Source organism: Odontesthes bonariensis, chromosome 5 (assembly GCF_027942865.1).
Source record: "Odontesthes bonariensis isolate fOdoBon6 chromosome 5, fOdoBon6.hap1, whole genome shotgun sequence".
Classification (NCBI taxonomy): Eukaryota; Metazoa; Chordata; class Actinopteri; order Atheriniformes; family Atherinopsidae; genus Odontesthes; species Odontesthes bonariensis.
In genome coordinates, this window is record NC_134510.1 from 4871200 (window position 1) to 4885587 (window position 14388).

A 14388-nucleotide genomic window follows, 5' to 3' on the forward strand; every position below is an offset into this window, starting at 1 on the left:
TACATAATATCATTTCAGAAATTAAACAAGGGGAAAAAGAGAGTAAAGTGAGGAAAGGTGTGACAGATGAGCCCCCCCAGCAGTGTAGGCCTATAGCAGCTTAACTATGGGATGTTTCAGGATCACCTGAGCCATCCCTAACTATAAGCTTTATCAGAAAGGAAAGTTTTAAGCCTGGTCTTAAAAGTGGAAAGGGTGTCTGCTTCCTCTGACATTTACTGGCAGCTTATTCTACAAGAGAGGGGCCTGATGACTGAAGGCTCTGCCTCCCATTCTACTTTTAGAAACTCTGGGAACCACAAGTAAACCTGCAGTTTGGGAGCGAAGTGCTTTGTTGGGAAAATTTAGCAAAGCATCCTCATCAGACCAGGTTTTCTCCAGAAAGATTGCCAGTTCTCTGTAGCCCATGTTGTTTGCTGGACACCATCTGGACAACCAACAATTGAAGGAGGACATGCGGCTAAACATGTCATCACTGGTCAGATTTGACAGGGGTAACTACGGAGTCTGACATTGTTTTGGCAAAATTACACACCGATGCAACATTAATTTTAGTGATTGGCATAACCAGGTGTCATTAACGCAGAGGTGAGTAACTATTTTACCGTATTTACATTTATCCTTAGCCAGCAGTTTTAAATAGGATTCTACGTCGCCTGCTCTGGCCCCTGGAATGCATTTGACTATGGTCGCTGGTGCCTCTAATGCTACGTTTCTGACTATAGAGCTGACTACAAAACTACAAAAAGTCTACATTTGTAACATGTATCATATCACTAAAGGAGGCAGAGGAGTAACTAAACACCTGACACACAGCAGGTGAAAGCAGGAGATGGAGGGAGAGAACTGGTAGCCATGCTAAGCTAGAGAACCGGGCACACCGCTAAAAAGTGAAAATAAACACCAAAGATCTTTAGGAGTGAGTTTTAGAATAAAGCAAGTATGCTATTGAGTTAACAATTCAAAAATATGTAAATTATAGGGAGAAATAAGGTGATTATTAGTAATCCAGGAGGAGCAAGAAATTCCACAGAACACAATCCAGGTAACAGGAAGTGATGCAATACGTCTTTCTGCAAAGCAAAGCATCGGCGTCACAAGAGCTCTTTGAATTGCCTGTGTATGAATTGTGCTCTACAAATAAACTTGACTTGCCTTGCAACTAGTTAGGTTAGGTCAGCAAAATGATTGGTTATAAGAGAGCACCTTAGAGAAGCAGAGTCTTTCAAAATCTGCAGGAAACTGTGTATCTATTAAAACAGCATTGCTCTTAGTAGAATACAGGTGCTGCACTGACATGCCTGCAGTCCAGACTTTTCACCAATTGAACACATCTGATGCATCATGAAAAGCAAAACACAACAAAGAAGACCCAGGACTGTTGAGCCGTTAGAACCTTATGTCAGGCAAGAATGGAGAAACCTCCCTCTCCCAAAGGTCCTGCAACAAGTTTCTTAATTTTCAAAAAAATTAAGAACTGTTATTTAAAGAAAATAGTGTGCTACACAGTGGAAACAAGAACTTTCTTTAGATATGTTACTGCCATCAAATTCAAGAAGACCTTTCGACTATTCTCGTAAAATGGTAAAATCTCTCACTCTCAACATTTTCTGTTTTCTATGTTCTACTGCGAATTACGTCCTTTTTTGAGCTTTGCAAATCATTGCTTTATGCTTTTATTTGCAGCGTCCTAACCTTTTTAGAATTGGGGTTGTGAATTCAGTCCTTTTTGTTTCCTTTTTAACTAAGCCCTGCTTTCCAAAAACATCTTAAATCTTACAAACGAAATACCAAACTGGATCTCTTAAAGATAGAACTGGACAAATTATGTTGTTTTTCCTCTACTCTCCAGAGAGTAGAGAGGGAGTCTCCACGGTCAACCTTGTTCCTTGTTCGAGACAGTCTGAGACATTTAGAGTGAGACGGCCACATTCCAACATGTATGTCTGTGCATGCATTTTATACAGATGGAGACTGTTTATGCCCTCTTTCGGTATCTTAATCTGGGTTGTGTTTACACTTATATGGGCGTGTGTTTGTGCACGCGTGTGCAAACGTGTGGATGTTTCCTTTGCACAACAACAACAGGGGTCAGAATGCAGGATCAAAATTCTGCCCCCCCTGACATTGTTGTTGTGGTCAGTTATAGTACATTCTCAGTGTGTCTCCAAGCATTCTATTTACATATCCTGAATTAGCCTGCAGGGTGCAACAAGGCCTACATGTTCTGAGTGAGGGTATGCAGGAGAAATGGACCATGGCGTGCAGTTCGCACTGTGCCAAACAAAAGCCTTGAGCTCTATGGAGGGACACAGCTATTGGCAACAGCTGCTAAGGGGTTGATGGTTATACTCTGCTGCCTTAAAGCTGCATTCCACCTCATGGCCAGCAGGGGAAGATTACCATAGTTGCAAAAAGGTGTCACGCCCATGGGGTTTTCCCCATGTTTTTAGTTTTATGTTTTATTATGTTTTGGTTTTTGAGTTCACGTCTTGTATTTAGTTTGCCATTGTCTTCCCCACAGTTTGTTTGCTCATTAGTTCACTCACATCACCTGTTCATTGTCCCCAGCTACACTCATTCACAATCACCCAGTTCACCATTAAGTTCCCAGGCTCCCGTCTTTTTGTGAAATCTTTCCCCGATATCACCACTCCCTTGCCATGTCAAGCTACGCCTTTAAAGTTAAGTGTTTTTCATGTCAAGTCTTTTGTTTTGTTTTGTCTCAATAATATTCATGTATTTATCCCACAGTTTAGTCTTGTTATCCAGCTCAGCCGTGCCTTTTGTTTAAATTTTTTTGTGAATAAAACCCAGTCTTTTTTGCCTTACACCTCTGAGTCCGCATCCGTGTCCTGTCAACCCACCACCACACGAAAAAAGGACCCTAATTACATAAAAAAAAAGTTTTTAAAGTTAATTATTTCCCACTAATTACATAAACTTTCTGATTAGTTTATGGTCTCTGTTGCCATAAGTCCAAGCTGTCTTTAAAGGACCAGAAAAAAACACACATGATGTTCAGATGATAGTGCTATTCTGAGTAAAATAGGAGATTAAGCTTTTTTTGACAGGCATACATGTCGGCCATGATTTTGAGATACAATCACCACACACTGGTGGTGCTAAATGCTAAACTCAACCCACACACTGGGTGACTTTGTTTCTATGTCCATCTATTGAATTCAATGTTTGTGTTAACCACCTATAGGTAACAGTGGTATCATTCTTAGATTTTCATATGAATACAAATTCTGATCATTGATCTTTAGATGGACCTAACATTTCAACTTTTCCATAAGCTAAGGCTAAGTTTTTTCAAAATGAAGAAAAATGAGTGGTATCTCCGCTGTTTGGTTTTCACTTCAGCTTCTCGATCATTTGATAAAGTAAAAAAACTGTTTTCTCTAAGTTTCAGACCTGCATTCTAATTCAATTAAATTCACCTGCTTACAGTAAGGATATCGCTCACTTTCCCTTACTTAAACTTTTCAAAGCCCCCATCAAAACATATCAAGCTGTGCTTCACTTTTACAGAACACTAATGTACTAACCGCAAACCTGCCACACAACATTCTTTAGAGACGGACAGATGCTTTGTTTGGATGGAAGGAGATATAGTCTCAATGATGGTATATTTTTTTTTTAGAGTTTATGCTTGGCCATTTATAGTAATGTCATTTGTTTTGTAACAGTGTTTAGTACGTCTCTAGTTATTCCCCTCTGGATCATCTAAGGTCTCTTGAATGGCAAACACGACGCTGTTTTAGTCTGAATATAGTAGCTGCCAGACAATGTAGCCAGCCACAGGAGTTTCTGCTCACCTCCAGGCCACAAAGGTTTCAGACAGATAATCTGAAAAGGAAACTGTTGTAAAGTGCTTTCCGCCCCTTGGATCGAATATACTAGGGTTTTAACTGTGGGCCCCAGACAGCAAAAGGAAAGTGAGACTGATGCTCTGGCTGCACTTTTGTAGAATCTGTTCTCCAACCACACATGAAATTCATTTCATAGCTTTGAAATGTCCAGAGAAGGAAAACCGGCTGCAGCTTGTACAGGCTGTACTGATGGTCTTTACGTCTCTTAGAAACATAAAGACAAGTGCATAAATACCACGTCAGTAACTGAGCATGAAATGAGGTCTTTTCCACTGTGACTTAATGTTTAAAAAGGACTCCACCTCTTTTTATTTGTGCTTTGACACTTTCTCATCATAGGTCAGCTTGATCTTTGCTGCTCTACGCTTCAGCTGTGTGCTCCAGGAAAATGTGTGGTATTTATACCAGCTCTGCCGCAGGAGATCCAAACAGCAGAGACCTGAGGACAATACCAGCTCTGGCACAAATAGCCTTCAGGGGAATGGGCTGGACTTTGTTTTAAAATACTAAGAATGAGGGAAGTTCCGCATGTCAAAACAGGAAGTGTGGGCCTGTCGAGTCAGCTTTTCTGCACAAAGTCCCGATTCCAGATCTCCAACTTCCTGACTGGAAGTTCTGCTCCAATCTCCAAACTTCCTGGATTTGAGGACACAGCAGCACAGAGACATACAGGAAGCATGACGTTCATGCAGCAACTCAGCTTTTCCTAGATTTCATCATAAAATCCTGTTTCTACTAGATTTTCCCATATTTCCACCAGCAATATAAGACGTTTTGATCATTCATACAGTATGTATATATATTTATGTATGTATTGTGTATATACATACATATATATATATATATATACATACATGTGTAGAAGGGCTGCACAGTGGTACAGAGGTTCGTATCCCTGGTTCGAAACTCATCTTACTTTTTGTCCATGAGTTTTTACTGGAAGTTTCTTAGCTTCATTTTGAGACGTTTCAGTCTCTTAACAGCTTTTTATGTAAAGAAAAGGTGAGTTGCACCTATCTTTGCAACTAGGGATGGGAATTGATAAGATTTTACGATTCCAATTCCATTTTCGATTCTGCTTAACGATTCGGTTCTTTATCGGTTCCCTTCTCATTTGGCGGGGAAACGGTCGATTGGCATTAACTTTGTTTAGTTTAGAAGTAACACGAGTCATGACCTTACAAACCCAACAATGGTGAGGTCCACATTCGTCTATCATGGCCTGGGTAATTTAACTCTTCCCTGCTCTGGTGAAAGGAGAAGCTGGAGGTAGACGTGAACTCGGGGTAGTACCACCAGCCTCTGGCTCTGAGCCACTCAGAATCTGCCTCTTGTGATGGTCATCTAAATGTAATGCCTGAGAAGGCATTCATTTAACGTTAACCGTTACTAATAGCAGGTTTTACAATGAGGCAAATGGCGCAAACATGATAGGCAGTGTTTGTAAGTTAGTTAGTTACCTGCAGTGTTAGCCGAGGACATGCTAACGTTGCTGGGTTCAGATTCACCAACGTTAGTCCGGAGCAGATCGAAAACGCGACATTCATTCATAGTTATTGCATGTTGGCAGTATTTCCTCCCTTTGGTGAAATATTCACTTTGCAAGTTGCCCTGTTGTCGTCTTTTTTAGGGAAGTGTAACCAAACTTTCGAGCGTTTGTACCGCGCCATGTTTACTGTTGGCTGTACTGGACGCCATTCGTGCCCACTGGAATCGATAAGGGAATCGTTTGCAAAATTGCAAAACGATTCCAAGGAATTGAAACACTGGGAACCGGTTCTCAACAAGAACCGGTTTTCGATTCCCATCCCTATTTGCAACATTGAGTCACAGTTTCTCTGCTTCTCGTTGGCGCGACGCCATATGTGACGCTAGTAGCCCTTGGTACAGTCCTACTACACAGTGTTTCCATCGGACATTTTCACGAGATTTCCATACTTTTCAGACCCCGTTAAAGACTTGACACCAAGAGACCAAACTGGCGACTTTCGGAGTTTTGCTCGTTTCAGTCCGCAGGTGTGAGGGGTTTTTTTCCTGCTGCGGCTCAGCAGAGAGCTGGAGTGGGAGTGTCGTTTAATTTTGAGTTGGCCCTGCACTGTGAGGTGAAACATATTCCCAGTGGCAGCTTCAGGGTTGTCTTAATGTGTCACGTTTATTCAGGATTTCACAGCTGTTTCATTCTCCGACAATAGAGACAGAAAATGACTGAATGAAAATAACTTTATTAAGAATTCAGTCCTATTAGAATACCAGATTAGCGACTTTTCATGTAGTCTTAAGCTAGCTACTTTCCAGTTAAAGTGGTTATCAAAAGAGAAGCACACAGACCATAGGAAGAGGGGCAGCCTTGAAATGAGTAAAAGTACACAGTGAAAACTAGATGTAACATGTTTATTTTAGGGCTGGGCAACGATGAAAATTTTTAATCTAATTAATCACATGATCTCCCTGATTAATCATGATTAATCACATTTGTACGCAAAATCCAAAAATGAATCCAAAAGTAGTGTATAGCTTTTAGCATTTAGTTTTATTTTAAATGTGCTGCCATATGAATGAAAGTGCCATAACATTTGTTGTACAAACACACTTTTAACATCAGCATTTTTATGTAGTTTTTATGTAGAAGCCTCGCTCCACTGTCTGTTTCCTTGAATGACTTACTGCTATCAGTTGTGTGTTTTGCCTATAAGTGATATTTTAGACTGGAACTACTACGGTGAGAAGACCATTCAACTTGGCTGTAAATGCAGGAGTTTTTTTTTTTTTTATTTTGAAATACGTGCTTTTATGTTGAAACAAGCAAAACAGGAAGTAGCGCCGGTTAGCTCCGTGAGCTTCACACAGAGACCGAGGAGCACCTGTAACGGTGATGTTACCTGCTAGTTTATCTTTATTTTATTCCTCCATGCTTCGTGGCCGAGTAAAAGTTCCGTACCCTTCTCCATGTTTGGTGGATCCGCCGATTACTTTCTTTTCCGGTTCGGCAGCAGACAGCAACAGACTTTTACAAAATAAAAGCCTGTGAGCAACAGACTTTTACAATAAGAAAATAAATAATAAAACCTGCGTTAATGCGCGATAAAATATTTATTGGCGTTAAATAATTGACAAGTTAACGCGATAATAACGAGTTAACTCACCCAGCCCTAGTTTATTTGAACGGCTGGTTCTTATTTAAGATGTTAGAATAAATTAAAAGGATTCAGTGTGGCTAAATTAGCTGTTAGCTATCAGTCAATTTTACTTAGTCTTATAACTTTCAAACAAATAAAATGCAATTTAAAGGTCCCATGGACTGATTAAACAACCAAAAAAAATAGGAAATAAAGTAAGAATGTACTTGTACAATAAAATATGAGTAGATAAAATAATACATGATAAAGAATGTAATAACTTTATACAATACTAATAAATAAATGATAAAATAAACAATAAAACAACAACATCTAATAATACAGATTCATTTGAATATAAACGAAACAATTTAAACAGCAGAACAAATAAAATATTCATAGAAAAAAATAATAAATAGAATAAGTATAAGCTATACATGTCATAAGATACAAATTTTGGTCATCCTTGACCAAAATCTATAGTGAGAGAATAGAACCACTTACAGCAATCAGTTTAACGTGAGAGAGATGATGATTTCTCTGCTCAATTTCATTTAGATCCTGCGATGAAATTGATATATTTAAACACACAGTTTCAAAATACCTAGTGGAACTGTGGAAGGAGCACAGCATTTTAATTTCAGTAAATGTGCTCCGAGAATTGACAAGACACTGCCGAACAGGACACCATAAAAGTACTTCAGCACCGCTAGTTGGTGTGGTTTTCAAAGCGCGCACAAGACACCTGTGTTACCTGCAGACCATGAACGTGACAAACACAAACACAACACTCCAGTTGATGAGGATCCCTGGAGATTTACTGTATTATTTACTGTATTCCTCAATAATTCATACAGCAATATTACATTTCCCCTTCCGAGATTGATAAAGTATGATTCAATTGAACGTATTATTTATATTTATATTCTTTTGATCAGCAGATACATGAATGGAAATGCCACAAATTTGATTTGATATTTTTTCACTTGGAGCTCAGAAGAACACCTCGAACCATGTCTGATTTGTGGGCTGTTTGTTTTTCAGAGGTAAAGGACTATGAGCCAGCGTATGGCTCTAAAGTGCGAGAGCACCCCTGTGTGGAGAGCATGAAAGACAACGTGCTGCGAGACAGAGGGAGACCTGAGATCCCTGACAGCTGGCTCAGGCATCAGGTAAATATTCATTCATGTGTAACAGACCCTTAAAGAAAATTCAGTTTAATAGTTTTATTAGTTTGTATATTATTAGTAATTAAAATAAGTACTAATTCTGAAAGAACTTTGTATCAGTCACATGCAGTTAGCCATTAGCGATTCCTTGCATATTTCTGCAGTATATATGTACACTAAATGATTTAAAACTGATGAATATAAAAAGTGTATGAAAACAAAACAAGTTTCACATTCAGAATTCACTCTTTGCCTTTATGCTAACTGACCTCACTTTGGTTACCTCACCATCCAGTTTCAGACACGACCACAGTGACACTTCTGCAAAATACGTGGTCTAAAATGCTCTAAGAAAGTTTACTTTGGACAAGGCTTTTTTTAGAAATAGAAAATAGAAAACCATGATTTTAAAAAAGCCTAGTCAAAAATGAACTTTCTTAGAGCATTTTAGACCACGTATTTTGCAGAAGAGTTGTTTGTGTATAGCAAACTAAAGCCTCGTTTCCACTATGCAGTCCGGTACGGGTCGGGTCGCTTTCGGGTCAGCTTTGCGTTCCCATTGTACAAAGGGGACCCTCAGGGGGGGGCGGAGTGCGTGCCGAAGCGTAAATAGCAAATAACAAATAACATCCATAATTTGGAACCACCTCCGAGCTTCTTCAGCTTAATGCCACACTGGCTCGCGGTCCGGTTGAAACCACTCTCTGCCATTTTTGCGGCAATCAGCTGGAAAACTTTTTGGTTTGGCACAGCGCCATCGAGCTCCCGCTGCACAGCCTCCTCACCAACAACGGAAAGCAGAGCCTGGAACCGGTCCTGTGTGCTCGGTACCCCAAGCAGAAGGGTTACAGACATGGTAACAGGTTCCATGGTAACGGGTTCCATGGGACTGGTACGCTTTGGTGGTAGTGGAAACACTGAAATAAGCAAACCGTTTTGAACCGACCCGTACCGGACTGCATAGTGGGAACACGCCATTATGTAATGAATCAGTCCATATTATGATAACCACTCAACTATACATCCATCCATCCATTTTCTATACCCGTTGAATCCGTCGGTCGGGTCGGGTCGGGGGGGCTGGAGCCTATCCCAGCTGTCATTGGGTGAGAGGCGGGGTGCACCCTGGACAGGCAGCCAGTCCATCACAGGGCCACACAGAGACAAACCAGACACACAACCACACACACGCTCACATTCACTCCTAAGGACAATTTCAGAGACACCAATGAACCTAACATGCATGTTTTTGGACAGTGGGAGGAAGCTGGAGTACCCGGAGAGAACCCACGCATACACAGGGAGAACACTCAGCTAATTAATGATAAATTATTTTTTATACACACCAGTCTGGAAAAAGTCATGGTAGCACAAAGTAGTTGCTTAAGGCCATGGGCCATGCTTAGCTGCCTCTTAGATAATGTGTACTTCAAAACTTAGGCAGTAAACAGATTTACAATCGTCCTCTTTTAATTAGAAGGTTACTGGTTCAGTTTCCAACAGTCCACATGTTGTAGTGTCTATTGGACCACACATTGTAGCCATGTGGGCCTCGCTTACGTTTCTTTGGATAAAAGCATCCGTTAAATGAATGTAAGGAAATATTAATGAACTTGATTATTTCAAGTCAAAAGATTTAAAGTAAGAATAACGGACAGTTTGAAGTAAACTAAAATTGACCAAAAAGGGAAATGCTTACAGAAGATTAAGTTACTAAGAACAGATTGATTTATCGTTCAAAAATTCTGGAAGATCTAAGCCGTGGCCAGAGTGTCAAATCCAGTCTCTTCTACCCTCTCCAGGGTGTGGCAGTGATCTGTGCAACGATCACGGAATGCTGGGACCACGATCCCGAGGCCCGCCTCACCGCCCACTGTGTCGCGGAGCGCATCTTCGAACTGGAGGAAGAGCTGGACAAGCTGTCGAGCCGCAGCTCTTCAGCAGAGAAGATCCTGGAGGAGCTGAAAATCCCCATAGCAGTGGAGATCCCACAGGACGAGGTCAAAATCAGTGAAATACAGAACATCATAGCTGTGGACTGCTCTGTGAGTGACAAGAAGTGAGGAAAAGCTCCACATCTTTGTGGACTCTCACGGATGGCCTTTTCACAAGCACGTTTGTTCTGATTTGAGTACGGTGACGTTTGAGGAGCTACGCTCTTGCCAGATTTAAAGCCAGTAAGTGTCAGGGCCCGTGTCATATGTAATTGTAGCCCAACAAAGATAAAGTCTGAGTGATGTTGCTTCCAAAATGTAACAACTCATCTAAATTAGCTTCAAAGATAGATAGCCAAACAGCCTAAATGAACTTGAAAGCTCTTCAGATGTGTTGAACATGCAGGGTCAAACAGGCTTTTGTCCTAACCCAAGGCTCTATATGGGGAATAAACAGACCTATGCCTTGTAAACCAAAGATGTTTGATGTGCACTTTATCCTGACATACTTATGTTTTACAGATGTTTATCATTTACACGTGTTTCTCAATTATAACATGCTTTTTCCTGAAAGTGCCTTTGTCTTTTCAAATTTCAACCTTTTTTCAAATGTCAGCAGAGAAGTTGCCTTAACACTAACAATGCTGCAGACATCCTTACCAGTGATTTATCAGAGCAATACAGGTCAGATGTGTGTGTGTGTGTGTGTGTGTGTGTGTGTGTATGAATGGAAATGTACGAGACAAATCAGCCAAAAAGGGAAACGAATCCTACTGAGCTTACCGTTTGACGCAAAGACCGAAAGACTTTATGAGGATGTACATCTTAAAACAGAGTTTGTTTTGCTGATATCAATAGGCAGTTTGCCAAAGATGTTTCGTCTTGCCAGTGTGTGTTATATGTAAGATATTGTACATTTTTTTATAAATTAAAGTTATTTCTCTTTGCTGAGTGTTCTTTACGATTCTTTAATCTTAGAAAGCGACACGACACTTCAGATTTGTTACATATCGACAAATCTTGAAACTTTTTAGCAGCAATAAATCCGCTGAACCCGCATCTCCATTGAGACTTAGACGTAAGATTAGCAAGGAGGGTGTAGCAGTCACAGTGTGTGGATTAAGAGTTCTTCAACCTCTGACGATATCAACATTACTATCGGGGGATGTTTACGTATGTGGATAAAACCCAGATCTTCAATTCTTCTCCACCAAGGAAAGAGAGACAGAAACTGCCTAATTTACAACAACCTTCGGCCCTTTGAAAGCTTTTTGGGGGAGTCGAACTAGCAACAGACACTCGCCATAAAATTGGAATAAGCTCAAATTAACAAAGAACCCTTCTTTTGGAAAAGTGTCTTATCTGGACCATAAATCGAAGTTGACACTTTAACCCCCTTTTCCACCAGAGAAGAGACCAGGTGGCTGAGAATACTGTCCTAATACCTTACTAAGACTCACTTTTAGTCGAATCTTAAAACAGTATTAAATGTGTTTGATAACCGTATACAATTTCTTTCAGGTTTCCAGCTTGATCACAAGACGCATATAGAGACAATTTGTACGATTCTGGCTTAAATATTGACTGAGAAATAATCTTGTTGGGAAAAGACAAACCCGCCGATGGAACAACATTGCCCCCTAGTGGTCTGTAGTGTTGAACATTTAAATCCCCAAAGACCCAGTAAAATGGACAAGATATATGCAACAATTTAACTTTTAACGATGTCCCTTCGATATCTATTTGTTATTTGTTTGGTATCCCCATTGTTAACACAGAAAATTAACATTGTGTGGTTCGCTATTCATATGTCACGACTTTACAGATATTCATCTGAATTTTGAGACTCATAATCGTCTGTATCATGTTGTGTTATTTTGTGTCTTTACATCGCAAGTCTATGTTATATCTTTAATCTGCATATTTTAACAAGTTGTGGTGTTTTCATAATCACCAAGACAAATGTTCTATGAGACAGAGTAATGGAGAAATAAGAGTTTCTTTGTTTCATCCAGAAATCCCCACATAAAAGCTGAACAGATCATCTTACATAGAGAAACCCAGGCAGACGTTCCCCACAGTTCAGGCATATCATTGGCTGAAAGAGTAGTGTAAGCTTACGTCATGCCCCGCCTCCGAGAGTCAAACCACGGACCCCGCGAATCCAAAAGGCAGAGGAGAGATCAGAACGCAGACCAGAGTTGAGAGCAGATTGGATTTGATTTTCAGTTGTTCAGGTTTTCAGAGAGTTGGAGATGACTTGAGAAGAGAAGAAGAGCTCACCAGAGTTTTGGGAGTTTCCCAAAGTCTCAGGAGAGAGCGGAAAGACAAGAGGATGAGCGGTGCCGAAGACGACAGAAAGAAGGTGTAGCAGTCACAGTGCCGTGTGGATTAAGAGTTTTTCAAACTTTGACAAAACCAACATTCCTGTGGGGGATGTTTACGTATGTGGATAAAAAAACAGATCTCCATTCTCTTTCCACAAAGGAAAAAGAGACAGAAACTGCCTAATTTACGTTAACCTTCTACCCTTTTGAGAGTTTTTGGGGAGTCGAACTCGCAACAGACGCTCTCCATAAATTGGGATAAACTCGAATGAACAAAGAATCTTTCTGTTGGAGATGTTGGAGACTTACTATCTTATCTTCACCATAAATCGAAATTGACATTTTAACACCCTTTCCCACCAGAGACCGACCAGATGGCTACACACGAACTGAGAAGACTTCACTAAGACTCACTTTTAGTCGAATCTTAAAACTATATTAAATGTGTTTGATAACCGTATACAATTTCTTTCAGGTTTCCAGCTTGATCACAAGACGCATATAGAGACAATTTGTACGATTCTGGCTTAAATATTGACAAAGAACTGATCTTGGTTGAAAATGCCCAACCTGCCTGATGGAACCACATTGCCCCCTAGTGCTCTGCAGTGTTGATTAGTTGAACATTTAAATCCCCGAGGACTCAGTAAAATGGACAAGATATATGCAACAATTAACTTTTAACGATGTCCCTTCGATATCTATTTGGTATTTGTTTGGTATCACCATTGTTAACACAGAAAAGTAACATTGTGTGGTTCACTATTCATATGTCACGATTTCATAGATATTCATCTGAATTTTGAAAGTCATAATCATCAATTACGTTGTGTGTTATTTTGATGTCTTTATATTGCAAGTCTATGTTATATCTTTAATCTGCATATCTTAACAAGATGTAGTGTTTTCAGAATCACCGAGACAAATGTTCTATGAGACAGAGTAATGGAGAAATAAGAGTTTCTTTGTCTCATCCAGAAATCCCCACATATAAAACAGATCACCTTACACAGAAACCCAGGCAGACATTCACCACAGTTCAGGCATATCATTGGCTGAAAGAGTAGTGTAAGCTTACGTCACGCCCCGCCTCCGAGAGTCAATACCCGGAGCCCGCGAAAAACACATGCTTCTTGCTTCTTGGTTCTTGTTCCAGAAGAGTTTCAACCCAGAGTTTCAGAACAGAGCGGAGAACAGTTGCTCAGAGAGATTTGGAGATGATTTGAGAAGAACAGAAGAGCTCACCAGAGTGTGGGAGTTTTCCCATGATCTCAGGAGAGAGCGGAAAGACAGAGGATGAGTGATGCAGAGGACGACCGGAGGAAGCCCTCCAGAACCCAGTGAGACCCCGGAGACGAGAAAGAAAGACCCAAACAAAGATAAGAACAGAATGAAGTTTTCCTACCCAGAAAGCCAACTCCAAGCAACCTTTTATTAATCTTCTGTGAACTTAAGTTCACTTCATCAGAGAAGCAACGGACCAACTGACACTCGGAAGATTCGATCATCTAACCACAGCCCTCGGCACCATCGTTCCCGTTTCCCGGTGAAAAGAAGCAACTGAGAAGTCCGCTAAAGTCAGCCACCACAACCAGGAAGGCCCAGAGAGCGGAAGAGAAATCCCCTCGGACCCCGCGTGGCCGCTGCCGTGTTCCGAGCTGACTAAGCAGAACTTCAGCACAGTAAGACCGACCCGTTTTCACCTTAAAGTGGGTTTGATGGATGTCTCGAGGCTTTCACAGAATGATAAATTAATCCGAAACGTCAGTATTTAGCGTCAAATAGTCAGCCAACCTGAACTATTTGAATACATCCAGTATCTCCCCATTCCCCATATTTTATTTTCCATTCACTAAGTGTTTTATATAATCACCCATATTCAATGCATCTCCTGTTTGTTTTAAAGGTTCATGTTTTGGTCATATCATTTTAATAAATAGTTCATATATCTATATATATGTTAT

General features: G+C 40.4%; 1 protein-coding gene across 3 annotated transcripts in view; it reads left to right on the forward strand.

Annotated features, from left to right (window-relative positions):
- tgfbr2b (transforming growth factor beta receptor 2b) overlaps positions 1-11043 on the forward strand; it is a 70841-nt gene extending 59798 nt beyond the window's left edge. For all 3 annotated transcript variants that reach the window (XM_075464679.1, XM_075464681.1, XM_075464680.1), the window contains 2 exons: positions 8039-8166; positions 9966-11043. In XM_075464679.1, coding sequence (XP_075320794.1) covers positions 8039-8166; positions 9966-10226 — 389 coding nt within the window. In that variant the 3' untranslated portion in view covers positions 10227-11043. The remainder of the gene's footprint in view (positions 1-8038; positions 8167-9965) is intronic.
- Positions 11044-14388: the final 3345 nt, after the last annotated feature.